The sequence below is a fragment of the Onychomys torridus genome, chromosome 20 (assembly GCF_903995425.1).
Source record: "Onychomys torridus chromosome 20, mOncTor1.1, whole genome shotgun sequence".
Taxonomy (NCBI): Eukaryota; Metazoa; Chordata; class Mammalia; order Rodentia; family Cricetidae; genus Onychomys; species Onychomys torridus.
Window position 1 is genome coordinate 47,512,319 of NC_050462.1, and position 19,415 is coordinate 47,531,733.

General features: G+C 44.3%; 3 protein-coding genes across 3 annotated transcripts; 2 read left to right on the forward strand and 1 right to left on the reverse strand.

The window, feature by feature from the left end:
* The first annotated feature begins 743 nt into the window (after window positions 1-743).
* LOC118570845 (olfactory receptor 9-like) lies at window positions 744-1,684 on the forward strand. Its single transcript, XM_036169495.1, is given in 3 exon segments — window positions 744-1,217; window positions 1,219-1,359; window positions 1,361-1,684. Coding segments are annotated over 3 exon segments (939 nt in total).
* A 3,358-nt stretch (window positions 1,685-5,042) lies between these two features.
* Window positions 5,043-5,981, forward strand: LOC118570833 (olfactory receptor 9-like). Its single transcript, XM_036169484.1, has one exon. It carries the CDS (start codon window positions 5,043-5,045, stop codon window positions 5,979-5,981), a length of 939 nt encoding a protein of 312 aa, XP_036025377.1.
* A 9,749-nt stretch (window positions 5,982-15,730) lies between these two features.
* On the reverse strand, window positions 15,731-16,675 carry LOC118570912 (olfactory receptor 6C4-like). The gene has a single exon (XM_036169647.1). It carries the CDS (start codon window positions 16,673-16,675, stop codon window positions 15,731-15,733), a length of 945 nt encoding a protein of 314 aa, XP_036025540.1.
* Window positions 16,676-19,415: the final 2,740 nt, after the last annotated feature.

Here is a 19,415-nt window from a genome sequence, read left to right on the forward strand (position 1 = left end):
CAGCAGGTAGCTTAGTGTTAGGCATAATGAAGGGGAAGCCACTTCCTCCCTGCTTCTCCTTTTCCCATCTTCCTCCACTTTCCTCCTTCTGTTGAGTATTAGCTCCTCAGGGGATTGATCTGTGATGTGCTCCAGGGAGAGGCACTCTGAGGGCTGTGGGGATCCATCTGCAGGTAAAAGCTCCACAGCCCTTTGTGGTCCTCAGTTCTGTGCCCCTGTCTCCTGCCCTTGCCTATTCCACTCACTGCCTCTGGGTGGACCCACTTTTCTTTTGCCAGATTTTTTGTTCTCTGTCCGCTCATCCACTTTTCTGTCTATATCCTCAGCCCCCTTCCTGAAGGAAGCTGCTTTTGCCCCCAACGTTTTGCTCCTAGCTCCTTCCTGGGTGAGCGGAGCAGACTTGTCTGAGAAATCTTGCAACAGCAAAAGATCTGCAAGTGTGCCTCATCTTCTCAGGATTTTCTTCCTCTTCTGGAGGTTTTTTTGTGGTTGGGAGTCAGCAGCAGCTGAGGTTCTCAGGCTTTTCCTCAACATCCTCCTCAGCATTGTCCTCAGCATCCTCCTCATCTGCCTCTTCAGCATCCTCCTCAGCATCCTCTTCAGTATCCTCCTCCTCATACTCCTCATCCTCCTCATCAATCTGATCTGCTCTCAAGGACGACACTTCATCCTTACTTCTGCAAAGGTTTCTGGCTTGCTACCCCTCTCTAGCCCCTCTTTCTTTCTAGTCTGACTTTGGGGACATGGAAGCTGACAATGGTACAGAAATAACAGAGTTCGTTTTATTGGGGTTCTCTGGTTCTGGCTTTCTTCAGGGCCATCTGTTTTGGGGTGTGTTGTGTATCTATATGGTTACCTTGCTGGGCAACTCTCTGATCATCTTCCTCACACTGGCCGATTCTGCCCTCCACTCCCCCATGTACTTCTTCCTGGGTCACTTCTCTGTGGTGGAGATCCTCTACAGCACTACCATTGTGCCTAGGATGTTGGCTGACCTCAGGTCTTCCTGCCCCACCATTCCCCGGGCCAGCTGCTTCACTCAGATGTACTTCTTTGCTCTTTTTGGCGTTACCGAATGCTGTTTGCTTGCTGCCATGGCTTACGACCGATATGCTGCCATCTGCTGTCCTCTGCATTATACCACCCTGATGAACCAGGGAACATGTGCCAGCATGGTGGGGGCCTCCTACTGTGCAGGCATCATCACTGGCACCACCCCACTCTATCTTCATCTTCACTTTGCCTTTCCGTGGTGCCAACACCATCCATCACTTCCTGTGTGACATCCTGCCTGTGCTGAGACTGGCCAGTGCAAGCACTTTCTGGGGTGAAGTGGGGAATCTCTTCATCACGGTAGCTTTTTATCTTCACGCCCTTCTCGTTGATTGTGGCCTCTTATGCCTGTATCATTGCCACTGTTCTTGGTGTTGCAACATCAGAGGGACGTCAAAAGATCTTTTCTACCTGCTCCTCCCACTTGTTTGTGGTCATACTCTTTTATGGGACAGCGACTGCTGCTTACATGAGGCCCCAGGCAGATTCCCTTGGGGACACAGACCAGATTCTTTCCATCTTCTACACGGTTGTCACCCCCATGTGCAACCCTTTTGTTTACACTCTGAGGAATAAGGAGGTCATAGGGGCCATGAAGCGGCTCATGAAGAGATACCTTGGGGGTCCTTGACCGTACTTCCACCTTCCTCCCAAGATCTTGGATCTAAGGGCCTGATCCCTGGACATTCTCAAGGAAAAGAGAAGCTGAGACCACAGGGCACAGTCTGTTGTGCATTGGTGTGTTCCACCCACCATGGGCATCCAAGACACAGGTGTATTGTTCAGAGCTCCACGTGCTGGGACCTGGTGTTAAGTCTTTCCCTGGGCTTCACGAAAAGAACAGAGCTGAGGACTGGAATGCAGGTCAAGGTGAAGGCAGATGAGATAACCTTGTGGTGATGATGTGATTCCTGGTCCTGGCTGAGGTTTAGTGCCTTCCTGGGGTTATGTTCTTGAGACATCCATCTTCCTGCTTCTCCAGTGAGTCCTTATTGTAAGCCTTTCTCCTTGACCTCATTCCCATATGCCGGTAAGGGTCAGGGACAGGGACTGGCTGGTTTGCAAGTTCAGCTCCTGAAGTCTTACTTTGGTATTGCTGTAACCTCGGTCTATTTAATCATGTGTCGCTTGACTGATCCCTATCTCCTTGGACCCCTTAAGATGTTGGTGTTCTCGCTTAACTTTCTTTCCAGCTTTCTTGAAAGAAATGCCTTTCATTCCCTCCTTGATCTCAGTAGAGGACACAACTGCCTTCCCACTCTGTTCTGAAGATTGATGTGGCCTTCAATTATTGAAATGACACAGGTTTCTTTTTTTACCTTTTTTTATTTTATGTTTTGCCATGGGTGTCGGGTTCCTTGTACTGGAATTACAGACAGTTGTCAGCCGCTATGCTATTGCTGGGAATTGAACTGGGGTTCTCTTCAAGAGCAGTCAGTGCTTTTTACCACTGAGCATCTCTTCTGCCCCTTTATTCTTTTAAAACTTATTTTACTGTATGTGTACCCCACCCCCTTTTTTTCAACAAACTGTTCACTATTTTCACGTTGTGTCCACTTTGGTTGTTGATTGGAGTTATTTGGAAAATGTTCCTTTTCTTGGAAAGTCAGCTCTTGATTGTTCTAGAACCCTCCTCAGCTATTAGTCGCAAGTGGGAGAAGTAGACAGGGAAAAGTCTCTGAGTCACATTATGACCAGACCTGGAAGCATACTGATGACACATTGGAGCACTGTGACGGCACAGGGGCCATTCTGTAGTCACATTATGACCAGATCTGGAGGCATACTGATGACACATTGGAGCACTGTGACGGCACAGGGGCCATTCTGTAGTCACATTATGACCAGACCTGGAAGCATACTGATGACACATTGGACACTCTGATGCCACTAGGCAGCATTGGGATGACATAAGTGAACATTATGATATCACAATCCAGCTGTTGTGTGAAAATGTGCTTTGTACAGGCACAACTGAATGGTATCATGTAAAAGAGGTCTTTTTAAAGGTTTTGTTTTGTTTTTAATTATGTGTCTGTGTGTAGGTATTGGGAGTGGCCAGTGCTCTTAACTGCTGAGCCATCTCTCCAGCTTGAGTGAGCTGTCTGTAGAAGGCAGAAGGACATGTTAGATCCTCTATAGCTAGATTTACCGGTGGTTGTGAGTGATCTGACATGGGTGCCTGGAATATAATTGGTCATTTGGAAGAGCAGTTTATGCTATTAGTTTCTGATGCACCTTTCTGATTCCCACACTTTAAAAATTATTTGATAGTTAATTAATCCTGTGTGTGTGTGTGTGTGTGTGTGTGTGTGTGTGTGTGTGTGTGTGTGTGTGTGTGTGTACACATGCCTGCATGCAGCAGTGTGCTTATTAAGACTCACTTGCAATTTTTTTAAAGAATCTTTTAATTTTAGGTGTATGGGTGTTTTGTTTGCATGCATGTCTGTGTATAATGTGTATGCAGTGCCTGAGGAGGGTGTTTTGGAACCCCTGGAACAGACTGGCTGTGAGTTGGCCATGTGGGTACTGGGAACTGAACTCCAGACCTCTGTAGGAGCAGCAAGCACTCTTAACTCCCTAGCCTCCTCATTTGGACTCTTTCTCACACCTTCTCACCCAAGAGGAAAACCAGCCAAATAGACATCAGACTACCTTGAATAGGAAGATATTTCTTGATTATCTAATTGGGTTTCAAGCTATGGCCATGCTTTTCTTATTTAGGAGACATCATGGAAGGACCTGCCATATTTCTCTAGTCTTGATTCACTGGGCATCCTCTCTGGTTGCCTCTGTCATCTGCTCTTGTGAGTGCTGTCTTTTCTGGCTGAGATCTAAAGAGTATTTCCCATTTCTGAACCTCAGAGATTACTGCTTCTCTCTGCAGCTAGATGGTAAGAGAAAGCCCTGTGTTGGGCCTGGAGTTCTTCCAGAATCAGCCTCGTTGTTATTTCAATAGTTATTTCCTTTAGGGATTAACACTATTTTACAAAAGGGCCTACAAATGCTTGCCAGGCCTGGGAGTGTTGGAAGTACCATCCAGTGGAAGAGGCCAACCAGAATCCCAAGGCCAGGTGTTCCATCTCCAGCATTGGGAGAAAAGGTGTTTTCCAGGAATGGAAAGAATGCTAAGGACTAATTCTGAGAGCTGGAAAGGCTTTGCAGCCCTTGGGGCAATGGCTGACAGTCTCACTCAGAGAAACCAGCCAAGGAGTTAGAGCACAGGGTTTCTGAGAGAAGCTCACTTGGTGCTTAGCAGAAGGACTCTGTACACAGCATTCTCCTCCACATGGGCTTTCCCCTTTGTGCTTGGATGTGAGGACGAGGACCCCCAGACCCAGGCCCAGCAAGGGGAAGCCACTTCCTCCCTGCTTCTCCTTTTCCCATCTTCCTCCACTTTTGTCCTTCTGTTGAGAATTAGCTCCTCAGGGGATTGATCTGTGATGTGCTCCAGGGAGAGGCACTCTGAGGGCTGTGGGGATCCATCTGCAGGTAAAAGCTCCACAGCCCTTTGTGGTTCTCAGTTCTGTGCCCTGTCTCCTGCCCTTGCCTATTCCACTCACTTTCTGCCTCTGGGTGGACCCACTTTTCTTCTGCCAGATTATTTGTTCTCTGTCTGCTCACCCCCTTTTCTGTCTATATCCTCAGCCCTCTTCCTGAAGAAAGCTGCTTTTGCCCCCACCTTTTTGCCTCTAGCTCCTTCCTGGGTGAGTGGAACAGACTTGTCTGAGAAATCTTGCAACAGCAAGAAGATCTGCAAGTGTGCCTCATCTTCTCAGGATTTTCTTCCTCTTCTGGAGGGTTTTTTTTTTCCCCCATGGGAGTCAGTAGCGGCTGAGGTTCTCAGGCTCTTCCTCAGCATTCCCCTCAACATCCTCCTCATCAAGCTGATCTGCTCTAATGGACGACTCTTTATCCTTATTGCTGCAAAAGTTTCTGGCATGCTACCCCTCTCTAGCCCCTCTTTTTTCTAATCTGACTTTAGGGACATGGAAGCTGACAATGGTACAGAAATAACAGAGTTCATTTTATTGGGTTTCTCGGGTTCTGGCTTTGTTCAGGGCCATCTGTTTTGGGGTGTGCTGTGTATCTATATGGTTACCTTGCTGGGCAACTCTCTGATCATCTTCCTCACACTGGCCGATTCTGCCCTCCACTCCCCCATGTACTTCTTCCTGGGTCACTTCTCTGTGGTGGAGATCCTCTACACCACCACGATTGTGCCTAGGATGTTGGCTGACCTCCGGTCTTCCTGCCCCACCATTCCCCGGGCCAGCTGCTTCACTCAGATGTACTTCTTTGCTCTTTTTGGCATTGCCGAATGCTGTTTGCTCGCTGCCATGGCTTATGACCGATATGCTGCCATCTGCTGTCCCCTGCATTATAACACCCTGATGAACCAGGGAACATGTGCCAGCATGGTGGGGGCCTCCTACTGTGCAGGCATCATCACTGGCACCATTCACTCTGTCTTCATCTTCACTTTGCCTTTCCGTGGTGCCAACACCATCCATCACTTCCTGTGTGACATCCTGCCTGTGCTGAGACTGGCCAGTGCAAGCCCTTTCTGGGGTGAAGTGGGGAATCTCTTCATCACGGTAGCTTTTATCTTCACACCCTTCTCGTTGATTGTGGTCTCCTATGCCTGTATCATTGCCACGATTCTTGGTGTTGCAACATCAGAGGGGCGTCAAAAGATCTTTTCTACCTGCTCCTCCCACTTGTTTGTGGTCATACTCTTTTTTGGGACGGGGACTGTTGCCTATATGAGGCCTCAGGCAGATTCCCTTGGGGACACAGACCAGATTCTTTCCATCTTCTACACGGTTGTCACCCCTATGTGCAACCCTTTTGTTTACACTCTGAGGAATAAGGAGGTCATAGGGGCCATGAGGCGGCTCATGAAGAGATACCTTGGGGGTCCTTGACCATACTCCACCTTCCTCCCAAGATCTTGGATCTAAGGGCCTGATCCCTGGACATTCTCAAGGAAGAAGAGAAGCTGAGACCACAGGGTGCAGTCTGTTGTACATTGGTGTGTTCCACCCACTGTGGGTATCCAAGACACAGGTGTATTGTTCAGAGATCTACTTCTGGGACCTGGTCTCAAGACTTTGACTGGGCTTCATGAAAAGAGCAGAGCTGAGGACTGGAATGGAGGTCAAGGGGAAGGCAGATGAGATAACCTTGTGTGATGATGTGATTCCTGGTCCTGCCTGAGGTTTAGTGCCTTCCTGGGGTTATGTTCTTGAGACATCCATCTTCCTGCTTCTCCCAGTGAGTCCTATTGTTAGCCTTTCTCCTTGACCTCATTCCCATATGTCGGTAAGTGACAGGGACAGGGACTGGCTGTTTTGGCTTGCAAGTTCAGCTCCTGAGTCTTGCTTGGTATTGCTGTAGCCTTGGTCTATTCGATTGCTTGTCTCCTGAATGATTCCTATCTCCTTCGACTCTCCCAACATGTTGGTGTTCTCTACTTAACTTCCTTCCCAACTATTTTAAAAACTGCTTTAATTTTCTCCTTTGGTTCCATCCTGTGTCCCCAACTCTGGTTTGAGTCTAATATGGCCTTCGGTTCTTGAAATGTCACTGGCTTCTTGCAACAAACTGTTCCCTATTTTTACTTGGTGTCTCCTTTGGTTGTTGGTTGGAGGGATTTGGCACATCTCCATTTTCTTGATTGTTGTTGAACCCTCCTCAGCTATTAATTGCAGGTAGGAGAAGTAGGAGCAGGGAAAAGGTGTCCCAAGTATAAACGAAGGCCTAGAAACTGAGTTGAGTTTCTTCCTCAAATATAGTCTTTTGCAAAAAGTAGCTCTGTTAGTTGTAATAAATTTGCATACAGAAGAAACTATATGTACCAGTAAAATGTTAATTTATTTGGGAAATTACTGCTGCCAGCCTTTTGCTCTGCATTTGTGTACATGTATGTGCATAAAAATTAAAAATAAGATTATATTGTCTAAACTGTGTTTTAACAGTTTCTACTCTATAGAAGACATTTGAACATTGTGCCATGGCTCCTAGAGAATTCTTTCAATGTCTCTGTCATATCCCACAGTGTGGATTCTGTAATCTTAAGAAATGTCCTGTCATTGCAGTCAAGTTTTGTCAAGGACATCGAGATAAACGGACTCACACATACCTGTTTATTTACCCATACTTTCTCTAGTACAACTGGCTGAAACAGGATTGCCAAGTAAAAGTGTTTTTGAAATACTTCGCTAAATTACCTGCCACAAGAATTTTTATTGTGTTTTATAGCCTAATTAATTGTCTTTCCCTCAAGTTCAGGGCAGGGATGTCTAAGGGTTAGGAAGTAGTTGAGGTTAGATGACCCAAAGAAAAGAAGGGTAAGGAATGTATGGATAGATATTTTGAAAATTTCTTGAGATGAAAAAAAATAAGAAAAATGTGAGTCCCTTTTCCTTAGATGACCAAGGATGAGGTGAAACTATGGATTGGAAATACACCAAGATGCATCAAAACCCAAGGGACTGCTTTCAGGCAGAGTCAGTGTCTGAACATAAGAACGCAAGCTTAAGGTGAGGGTTTCAGATGTTGGAGCCGTGAGCCCCTGGACTTCCTGAGGGCTCGCTCACCTCTCTGTGGTGATTGTTGGCTTCTGTTCCCTTGTTCATAGGTACACTTCTGTCTGTTATCTGCTGTTGATCCCATTCAAGTATCTAAGCTGAACACACAGCAATGCATATGTGCACATTCTCGACTTTCCAGCATCTATTATTCTGAAATCCATGGTCCTAAGGAGGTATAACTGGATATGAAACACTTCTCATCTTTAGTACAAGAATTTTCAACATTGTCAGTGTAGCAGGAAATAAGTTTATTAGGGTACACAATATTTTTGGGGAATACAATACCATCACATTGTCAGTTTTTGTTGTTGTTTTGAGACAGGGTCTCACTATGTAGCCTTGGCTGGCCTTGAACTCACAAAGATTCACTTGCCCCTTTCTCTGAAGTCCTGGGACTAAGATGTGCTTCATATGTCTGGACAGTTAGCTATTTTTCAGGCACAAAACCTAATGTTAAAATTATGTTTATAGATGCAAGCAGTGTTTGGTAACTATTACATAAATCAGTATTTAAACACTTCTCTAGTGGCATATTTCTCTTATAATTTTGTAGTAAATAATGCAATGAAGATTTCTATGTGGATTATTTTTCCAAATTCCCCCCAAACTCAGTTTGTTTTACCCAGATGTATAATCTAAATGTTACCCATTGTTACATGTTATGAAGAAGACTAGAGGCCCTGCCAGGAGCTGCTTCTCCCAGAAAGCATTCCAGGAACACCCCACACTCATCAACATTCTACCCTCCACACATATTTCACATCTTTATAATTACTTACATTATATGCCTCTGCTGGTTGTTTTCTTCTTTCCTCCATTCCTTCATTCCACCCTGCACTGAATCTCAAGAGCACAGGGACCTTACCAGTTACTTTCTGATACCAGAAGCACAGGCAACCCCCGCCCCTGACCCTGTATGGAGGAGGTGTTATCTGAAGTAGCCTAGATGTTTTGATGTCTTGTAGTTGGGCATTATAGTGTAGTTGGTCACTTGCTGTGTCCACTTTTTTTCCCCTAGTTTGTCTTGCGTGTGGCTATGTAGCCTTATGTGGTACAGTTACAGGAAAGGAGTACTGCATCAGGTGGTGTTTCTCTCTTACCTCCAGTTTTCTCTATTTGTCTCTTTCATTCCACAATTATTTATATCACCATTTTGTGAAACACAATTGTAGTGGATAGCCATCCCAGCATTGGCCTGGAAGTTCCAACCCCCATTGAGGCCTCGGTAATGGTCACACCCACAAGGCAGGGCAGAGGAGGAAGCAGAAGACCAAGGATCGGGAGGAGGTCGCTCTCTTGGTTCTGGGACCCTGGACACTGGAGGTAGACCGAGCAGAGTTCTCCAGAGAACACCGCCAGACTGCGCTATACCTTTGCCATACCCTGCAACCTACCCCTTCATTTGTAAGTTACCCCTCAAAATAAACCTCCCTTTTAACTACGTGGAGTGGCCTTAATAATTTCACCAATACACAATGATCAATTTTCATACTTCATTTTACTCAATATCTTGACATTATTGACATGTGTGATCCCTTGTCCAGTCTGACTTCTAAACACACAACTTCGTATTTCTGGCCATTTCCCTTTAGATTCTGTAGAGCACTGTCTACCTTACCATGCTTGATGACTCTTGTTCCCCTCCCAAGCTTCTTCCATCCAGTAAGTGAGCAGTTGCCATTTAGTTATTCAGACAAAAGGCTAGTAGTCCATTTAAATCCATTTCTTTCCTCAACACCTAATGTGCCTCAAAAAATTGATGCTCAGGGCCTCGACAGATGCCTCAGTGGTTAAGAGCATTGTGGTTCTTGTAGAGGACCTACATTCAGGTCCTCGTACCCACATCAGGCATCTCACAACCACCTATAACTCCAGTTCTAGGGGCTATGACACTCTCTTCTGTCTTTCATAGATACTCACATGCACATGCAAATACAGATGTACAGACACATATACATAGAATAAAAATAAAATGATTCGCTGGGCAGTGGTGGCACACACCTGTAATCCCAGCACTCGGGAGGCAGAGGCAGGTGGATCTCTGTGAGTTTGAGGCCAGCCTGGTCTACAGAGCTATTCCAGGACAGGCTCCAAAAAGCTACAGAGAAACCCTGTCTTGAAAAACAAAAAAAATGATTCTTAAAAGAATTTAATTTCCAATACTTTTCTGTAAACTGAAGTTCCTTGAAAAGGTTCCACTTCTGTGGAAGATTCTTCAAAGTTGATTGACTAAAACTTTGTTATTGTAGAGTCTTGTAGACCCAGAGTCACATTATCCTGGCTTATCTTTGGTACCCTTAATAACTGTTCATGCCCACCTCTGTCTGGTCTAACATCTTGTTACTATCAGGTAAAACCTTTGGAATGAATTCTTAGTCCAAAAGCTGAGTGCCATCCTTCAGCATCTGTACCTGGTAGAGTCTTCCCATGTTTGGTTTTAAGTTGTCCACTGGCTGTCCTTACCAGTGGTGGTATTGTGTTCCCCAAAATATTGTACACCCTAATAAATTTATTTGAATTCAGAGAACAGACAGCCACTAGATACAGAGGCTAGAAAATGGTGGAACTCATGCCTTTAATCCTAGCATTCCAGAGACAGAAATCCCTCTGGATCTCTGTGAGTTCAATGCTACATTGGAAACAGCCAGGCATAGTGACACATACCTTTAATCTCAATACTAACCATAGAAGACCTGGAGGTCTGTACAGACAGGCAGTGACGAGGAGGTCATATGGTTGGGTTTACAACCAATGAGAAGGCAGAACAGAAAGTCTATAAAAAAGACAGGACACAGGAAGTAGGGCTCTGGCAGAGAGGAAAGACAGCAGCAGCAGTGAAGGGTAAGGTTTTCAGCTCTCAGCTATTGCTCTGACCTCTTGGCTTTTATCTCTGCAATTGGCTCTGTGTTTCTTATTTAACAAGACAGTTACATCTACACCAGTGTATTTGGTAAATGCCTTGATTTATGAGTCTGTTTTGCTTTGTTATTAATAAAAGCTTATGTAACCAGTTCCATGGAGCAAACTGAATCCATGTTTCTGGGCCATAATCACTCATATTTGACTCCAAATAAATTGTCTCTTACTCCTTTGAAGTGTCTTTTGTTCTGTGTCTTACTGACTTAATTATCCCAGGGTCAGGTACCAAAAAGCCTTGGACCTCAGAGTCCAATGAAATAATTTGAAATATCAAATACCAACATTCAACCCCCATAACCTGCTTACCCTACCTGGTCTATTTCCTTCCATGAAAACTACTGTCAAACACTGATGTGATGGCTAGTTTTTATGTCAACTTGACAAAGGCTAGATCCATTGGGGGTAGAGATAACCTCAACTGAGAAAACACCCCACTACACTGACCTCTGGGTAGGCCTGTGGGGTATTTTCTTAACTGATGATTGAGGGAAGAAAGCTCAACCCACTGTGGGTGGTGCCATCTCCAGTTTGGTGGTCCTGGGTTCCACAAGAAAGCAGACTGAGCAAGTCATGAGGAACAAGCTAGTAAGCAACACCCCTCCATGGTCTGTGCATCAGCTCCTTCCCCCAGGTTTCTGTCACGTTTGAGTTCCCTGACTTCCCTCAGTGATGGACTGTGCTGTGGAACTGTAAGCTGAAATATGGTCACAGTGTTTGTCACAGTAACAGAAACCCTAACCGAGACAAGCACTTTCCCACATTTACCTCTTGCTCCATGTCTCTAGATAGTTCATGATGATTTACCTAGCCTAGTGTGGTGTGGCCCTGTGGCACGGTGTGGCTCCCTTCCTGGGGACTGAGTAGCAGACTATGGCCCAGTGTGGCATGGTGTGGCAAGGCATGGCTCCCTTCCTGGGGACTGAGTAGCAGACTATCTTCTGACAGATGTCTCCTGACCTGGTACCTTACCGAATTTGAATAATGACACCAATATTTAGAACACTGCGTTATTGTCTTTCTTGTCCATTAGGCATTTAGGCTCTTTGCGTGTATTGCTCTATGCCTGCAAGTTCCTGTTTTCATTGTTCCTTTATTGTTTCTAAAAAAAATTATCTATTTTTAAAATTAATTAGCAAACAAAAAATAATGGGTTTCATGATATAGTTTTCATATACATGTCATTGTACTTTGCTCCACAAAATATTGTCCACAAGTTCATACTTTAAACCACTGGTAATTTAATATTATTTGAGCCTCAGCTCACATTTCACCTCTTCAGAAGGACCTTCTTGAACATCCCTCAAGTAGGACTCTTATTACTTACTTCATGGCATATACATCCTTCAGAAAGATAACATTTGTTCTTTTGCTTGAGTGGGAATTTAGTTCAGCCTTCTCTGCTGGAAGGTATATTCTGTAAAGGCAGAGGCTTTGCTTTGTTTAGAGCTATGACTTTAAGGCTTAGAAGAGACTGACACATAGCTTAGAGGAGGTGTTCTACAAACATCACAGACTATTCCTTCAGTCTACTCAAAGGGAGAGGGGAGAAAAACCATGCTTGAGTTTCTCTTTCTAGAGTCTAGACACCTGAAGATTAAACTTCCTAAACTCCCCCATAGCTCAAGTTCCACTTGTGGCCTAACTTCTGCCAAGGCAAGGCACTTCTGGGAAACATGGAAGACAGAAGAACTGAGGCTGAGGCTTCACCTGCTTCACCCATTCCCTCTGACAAATTGGTGTTTTTTAGGGTAGAAGTGGTTTCAGCATTGTGGAGGTCAAGAGGCAGGGTGGTGCTTCAACACTCATCCCCAAAAGCTTATGGATGATAAGTCTGGTCTTAGCTCACATTCCACCTTTTCAGAAGGACTCATCTGAAGGTCTGGATGCCAGCTTAGAAGAGGCATTATGGCTGATATTATCGGCTTTACAGGATCTGGAGTTACCTAGGAGACAAGCCCCTGGGATACCTGTGAGGGATTATCGTAATTAGGTGAACTGAGGTAGAAGAGCCACTCTAAAAGTGGGCATCACAATTCCCTGGGCTTAGTTCTGGACTGTAAGAAAAGGAGAATGGGAGCTGACTATGAGCATTCACTGTTTCCTGTGAATTTTGATGGTACAGTATAACATTTGATGGCAAGTCTGATGATTTCACTGTCACAATGGAGCACTGTAATGTTAGAGTGGAGCTGTGATGTCAGAATGCACCATGTGATGGCATAAATGAGTTCTGCCATATAAAGTGGAGAGTTATAATGTCACAATGGTCATTGTGACATAGCAGTAGAACCAGTGACATCACAGTGTAGCTCTATGGTGCTACATGGAGCACTGTTAGATGACAAAGGAGCTGTGATATCACAATGAGCATTGTTATGTAAATGGAGGATTGTGGTGGCACAATGAAGGACTGACTGTGAGGGCAGAATGTAGCATTGTGATGTGATGACATCATATTGACATTCAAATGGAGCCTAGTGGTATCACAGTGGAGAACCTCACTTAGGAGCTACAATGTCACACTGAAAATTTTTTTTAGCAAAATGGTGCATTGTGATGTCACATTACAGTATCGGATTAGCCCATTGGAGCGTTCTATTGTCATACTGGAGATGTGATACTACAATGCACCACTGTGATGGCCCAATTGAGCACTGTTATGCCAAAATGGAGCATTGTGGTGGTACAAGGAAGGATTGTGAAGACAAGGTTGAGCACTGTAATACAGAATGCGGCATTTTGATGTCACAATGGAGCTGTGATTTCACATGCATCACTGTGATGGTTTAGTGGGACATTGTTATCTATAAACAGTTGAGCATTGTGAAGGCACTGTATTGTGATGTCATCATTGAGCCAGTTATCACAATGCATCTTTGTGACAGAAAAGTGAACACTGTTTTGTATTGAAACAGCATTGTGATGGCAGAATGAAGTATCATGCAGACAAATTTGAGAATTGTGATGTCATGAGAGAGCCTTGTGAGGTCACATTGGCTCTTTGAATCCACAAGGCACCATTGGGTCAATAAAATATTTTGCGATGACACCATGAAGCATTGTGATGAGATACTACAGTTGAGCTGTGATATTAAAATGTATCTCTAATGACATGATTGATTATTGTAATATAAAATGAAATATTTTTAAAGATTGATTGTAGTAGATGTTTCACCAGTCCTGCCAGGCTCCCATGGTCCTGTGGCCTGCTTATAAAATAATCACTCAGAGGCTTAATATTATTTATAACTGCTTGACTATTAGCTCGGGCCTATTACTGACTACCTATTAAATTAACCCATAATTGTTATTTATGTTTAGCCACGTGGCTTGGTACCTTTTCTCAGTTCTGCCTTGTCATCTTGCTAGCTCTGTGTCTGGCTGGTGACTCCTGACTCAGCCCTTCTCTTCCCAGAATTCTCCTTGTCTGATAACCCTCATATTCATCTCTGGGTTGTGGAAAACTGCAAATGGATGCCTATGAATGCAGGACCTGTGGATGCCTGGACTTCAGGCTTTTCTTCTGATTCCTAGTATCTGGCCACAGGAAGCCCCTCTGGCAATGTGAATATTTTTGGTATAGAACCTGGAAAACTTCTGCAAGTGCTGGAGGGCTATTTATATCGACCTTTCCCCGGGACTTAGCTTCTTGACACTGCTTCAGACAATGGTTGTGTGAGCATCTGTGATATACATATGTATAGCAAGGTGGCTGGCACACCAAGTGGCCATGGTTCCCAGTTAATGAATGTCATGGTTTCTGCTGATGACACTTACTTCCTCTGCAGTTCATCTGACAAGAGCATGAACCTTTACAATGTCACCACAAAAACTTATATTTACACATCTGACCACCAGGTTCAGTTTATAGGAGTAAAGCAGCTTAAAGAGGCAAATACTGTGTCTGTTGGAAACTAGCAGGAAATTCACATCTGTGGTTGTCCATATTATTTGTATTTTTTTCCCCACTATGTAGCCTTGGCTGGCTTGGAATTAACTATAGAGACCAGAATCTCTGTATCTGCTTCCATCAGCTACTGGATGAAGGCTCTATGATGACAATTAGGGTAGTCACCAATCTGATTACAGGAGAAGGCCAGTTCAGGCAACCTCTCCACTATTGCTAGGAGTACTAGCTGGGGTCATCCTTGTGTATTCTTGGGTGTTTCCCTGGTACCAGGTTTCTCCTTAAACCCATAAAGATATCTCTTTCATTGCTCTACCTCTCCATACCTCCCCCAACTAGACCATCCTGATCCCTCATGTTCCCCTCCCTCCTCCCCTCCCCTCCAGCCCTCCCCCCAACCCCAGGCTACTAAGGAGATCTCATCTATTTCTCCTTCCCAGGGTGATCCATGCATCCCTCTTAGGGTCCTCCTTGTTACCTAGTTTCTCTAGGGCTGTGGATTGTAGCCTGGTTATCCTTTGTTTTACATATACTATCCGCTTATGAATGAGTACATACCATGTTTGTCCTTCTGCGTCTGGGTTACTTCGCTTAGGATGATTTTTCTCTAGTTCTATCCATTTGCCTGTAAATTTCATGCTGTCATTTTTTTTAACAGCGGAGTAATATTCCATTGTATAAAATATGCCACATTTTTTCCATCCATTTGTTAACTGAGGATCATCTAGGTTGCTTCCAGGTTCTGGCTTTTATGACTAAATCTGCTATGAACATAGTTGAGCAAGTGTCCTTAGGGTATGATTGAGCATCCTTTGGGTATATGCCTAAGAGTGGTATTGCTGGGTCCTGAGGTAGATTGATTACCAATTTTCTGATGAACCACCATAGTGATTTCCAGAGTGGCTATAGTTGGCATTCCTACCAGCAGTGGAGGAGCGTTCCTCTTACTCCATATTCTCTCCAACATAAGCTGTCATCAGTGTTTTTGATCTTAGCCATTCTGACAGGTATAAGATGGTATCTCAGAGTTGTTTTGAATAAGCAATAGACTTTTAACTAGTTGTATTCTGTATACAGTCTACCAAGATATTTTTTCTGCCTCTTTCATTCTTTAAAGGTAGATAGTAGAAATTCTTGAACTAGCTTGAAACAGACTATGGACACTAGCTCACTCCAAGCTTACATGAGAAATCACTTCAACAAAGAGGAGGCATAGCCTGAATGTCACCCAACACTTCCATTTATTTTGAGGCCACTAAAATGAATAAAGATGCACTATTTTTCTGACTACATCATTGAAAGCTTGTTTTACTTGCTTATTCCTTAGAGTGTAAATGAACGGGTTCAGTAAAGGGGCAACTGAGGTATTGAGCACAGCCACACCCTTATTGAAGGCAACTCCTTCTGTTGCTGAAGGCTTTATGTACATGAAGATGCAGCTTCCATAAGAGAGGGAGATGACAACCATGTGGGAGGAACATGTGGAAAAGGCCTTCTTCCTCTGCTGTGCAGAAGGGATCTTCAGAATGGTCCTGATGATGCGAGTGTAGGAGAGAATCACCAGCACCAGGGTGACTATCAAGGTCACGGCTGCTAAGAGAAAGTCAAAGAGCTCCAGCAGTCTTGTGTCTGAGCAAGCTATTTCTATGAGGGGCCCATAGTCACAGTAATAATGATTGAGCACATTGGATGCACAGAAGTCCAGCTGACTGGTCATGATGATTGGGAGTAAGATGATTAGGAAGCCACTGAGCCAAGAGCAGAGGACCAGCAGGGTGCAGACCCTGTTGCTCATGATGGTGGTGTAGTGCAGGGGTTTGCAGATGGCCACATAGCGGTCATAGGACATGGCAGTCAGAAGGCAGAATTCAGTGGCTCCTAAAAAGATGGCAAAGAAGTACTGAGTGAAGCAGCCAGCGAAGCTGATGGTCTTAATTCCTGTAGAGATGCTGAAGAGCACTCGAGGAGTAAAAGTGGATGTGAAGGAGATTTCTAGGAAGGAGAAGTTCCTGAGGAAGAAGTACATGGGTGTGTGGAGGTGGGAATCCAGCAGTGTGAGGATGATGATGGTGAGATTTCCCATAATGCTGAGAATGTATGTGAGCAGGAGAAATAGGAAAACACAGATTTGAAGCTCTGGTGCATCTGTGAGTCCCAGCAGGATGAATTCAGTGAAAGTCTGATTTTTAACTCCTAACATTGGCTGTCTGTGAACACACAGAGGAGTTAAATTAGTGACAGGACAGAAGTCTAGAATATTTGAGTTAGATTAATTTTTTAAAAATAAGAATTACAGCAAGCTTCTCAGGTCCCTGGAGTCATCTTGCTAGCCTGGTATCCACTTATAATTTCTATGGTGCCTTTTTTTTTCATGATTTCTGCATGCTTTCCTTGTAAAAATATCTCTAAACTATTTTCTGTTTTTGAACAAGCCTCTATTTAAAAACAATTAATTAATTTTTTGATAATTTCACTTGTATTTATAATGCATTCAGGTTACTATCTTTCTCCTACCCTCTTATATTCATTCCACCCTTATCAACCACCCGTCTTCCTGACCTGTCACTTTCTGTGACTTTGGTTTTGCCCTGTGACTGATTCATTTAGCTTAACCAGGGCCATTTGTGTGATGCTGGATTGGTATTATTCATTGGAGCCTGGTGAGGGCACCAGTGAGCACATGCCCAGCGCATCCCTGTACTTTTGCTCTTTTATTATGTCAATTAATTCTGCAATGATGTCCTGTTTAGATCACTTGCTTGGCTTCAGTGGGAGAAGAAATGAGGTTAACTCACACTTGAAGAACCTTTAGGAGGCAAACAATTTCATTAAAATTATGGTAAATGAAGAGTCCCCACCTTCCATCTGAGTTTTGGAATTTGTGGTCCATCATTATTGGTATCACTGTCTTTTCTGCTTATTGACTTCTAGGGTCTTCTTTCTGTCAGGTCCCATTTCTTTCATCCTAGATGGCATCACCAGAGGGACAGATGCTGAATCTCCTGTTAGATTACCGCTCTGACATTTTTTTTTGTATTTATATTTATTGGTAAGTATGTGATTTTATTGTGGCTAGAAAAGGACTTTTAACACAAAAGGTGTGAAGAGGAGGGACTGTAAGAGCGTGAATTGTTGAGACCAGGATTGGAAAAGCACAGGGACAAACAGCCAAACAAATGGAAGCACATGAATTATGAACCAAAGGCTGTGGAGCCCCCAGTTGGAGCAGGCCCTCTGGATAAGTGAGACAATTGAATAGCTTGAACTGTTTGGGAGGCACCCAGGCTGTGGGACCCGGACCTGTCCTTAGTGCATGAGCTGGCTCTTTGGAACCTTGGGCTTCCGCAGGGACACTTTGCTCAGCCTGGGCTGGGGGGGGGGCGGGGAGGACTGGACCTGCCTGTGCTGAATCCACCAGGTTTAAATGGATCCCCTGGGGAGTCTTGGCCCTGGAGGAGATGGGGGTGGAGGGGAGGGGTGGGGGGAGGGAGGACGGGGGAAACCCATGGCTGATGTGTGAAATTGAAACACAAATATAATAGATAACAAAAAAGGAAAAAAAAAAAAAAGACAAAAGGTGCAAGCCTCATTTAAGAATTTCTTAAGAAGAACTTAGGTAGATGGAGGCTGTTTATATCCTACTTTGAGAATTTGAGGAATTGTCTTTTATATAGATGAGTAGGTTTCTGAACATTTATGAAACTATTATAAAAGCCTCTTTATTTGGCCTTTTCTAGAGTCTTCTCCATAGCTCTGAAATTCTCAATTCCTTATCAAAGACATATTCAGTATATGTATGTATATATATATATATATATATATATATATACATACATACATATATATATGACATAATCCTCCTCATTTACCATGTTTTTCTTTAAGATATTTCTGCCAGAAGACTTCTGGATAAGATAACAAGCTAGAAGCTGCCTCCATGTGCCCAGTGAAGGAGAAGAGTCAGAATAAGAAAATCAATATACTCTTCAGTAGAAAAGGATGAAGAGCTTTGGAATTTTGGCCATAGTAGTGATAGGGTTCCTGTAATGTATGGAGAAAAAGACTGTCAATGCATGACAAAGACCTCACTGCTTGAATGAAGCTCCATCTTGAAGGCTCCACACAACACTGGCAGGGGCAGGGGAGCATCCAAAAGGTAAGTCATATGGGCCCTGATGAAAATACTCTGCAGTCCTGACCCCAGGATTAGCCCACAGCCCTCAACAGCCTCAAATCCATATGGCATATGGGCCATCGAGGGGAGGGATCCCATTTGGCCATTCTGTATGATTTAGAGGGCAATGCCAGGATGGCAGTTTTAGAGAAAACCTATTACTCAGAACTGAGCTACAGTAGGTGTCTAAGAACCTAGAATCGCCAGAAATCAGAGCAGGAGGGCCAGATGCTGGCAGATTGCAGGAGGCTTGTCTCAGACAGTGAGATGAATAACTCTACCCTCAGGGAGGGAGCAGATCTTAGCTGAGTTTGACAGTCTGGATTCTAGCACTGCCTGGGTCTGAGCTCAGCAGGTGGATCAACATCTGGAGCCATCTTAACTGCTGTAGAACCTCCAAACTGACATTCTAGAGGAACATGGACAAGTACACAAAGGCAGGCTCTTCTCTGGTGCAGATCTCTGTACACTGGCTGCATCTCAACACAATTAAAGGAACCTGGACTAGAACATCAGACATCCCAGGAGGCATAATCCAGAGAGTCTTGGGAGTGTGAAAGATTCTGCCCAGCCCACAGGCTGCAAAACTGAACATGACCAGCAGAGACTCCAAGCATGCAAAGAAGGAAAAGAGAGCAAGGACAGCCCTGGCGGACTTCACGTACCACATACCGACAGGGAATCAGCAGCACAACTCACAGGGAAGACAGAAGCCCGCAAGCGGTTCTCTTCACATGTTTAGAGCTGACAGCCTTCCACTGTTTGA

Bases quoted from the DNA above. Each gene is read 5' to 3' on its own strand.
- LOC118570912 (XM_036169647.1), bottom strand. From the start codon at position 16,675: ATGTTAGGAGTTAAAAATCAGACTTTCACTGAATTCATCCTGCTGGGA.
- LOC118570833 (XM_036169484.1), top strand. From the start codon at position 5,043: ATGGAAGCTGACAATGGTACAGAAATAACAGAGTTCATTTTATTGGGT.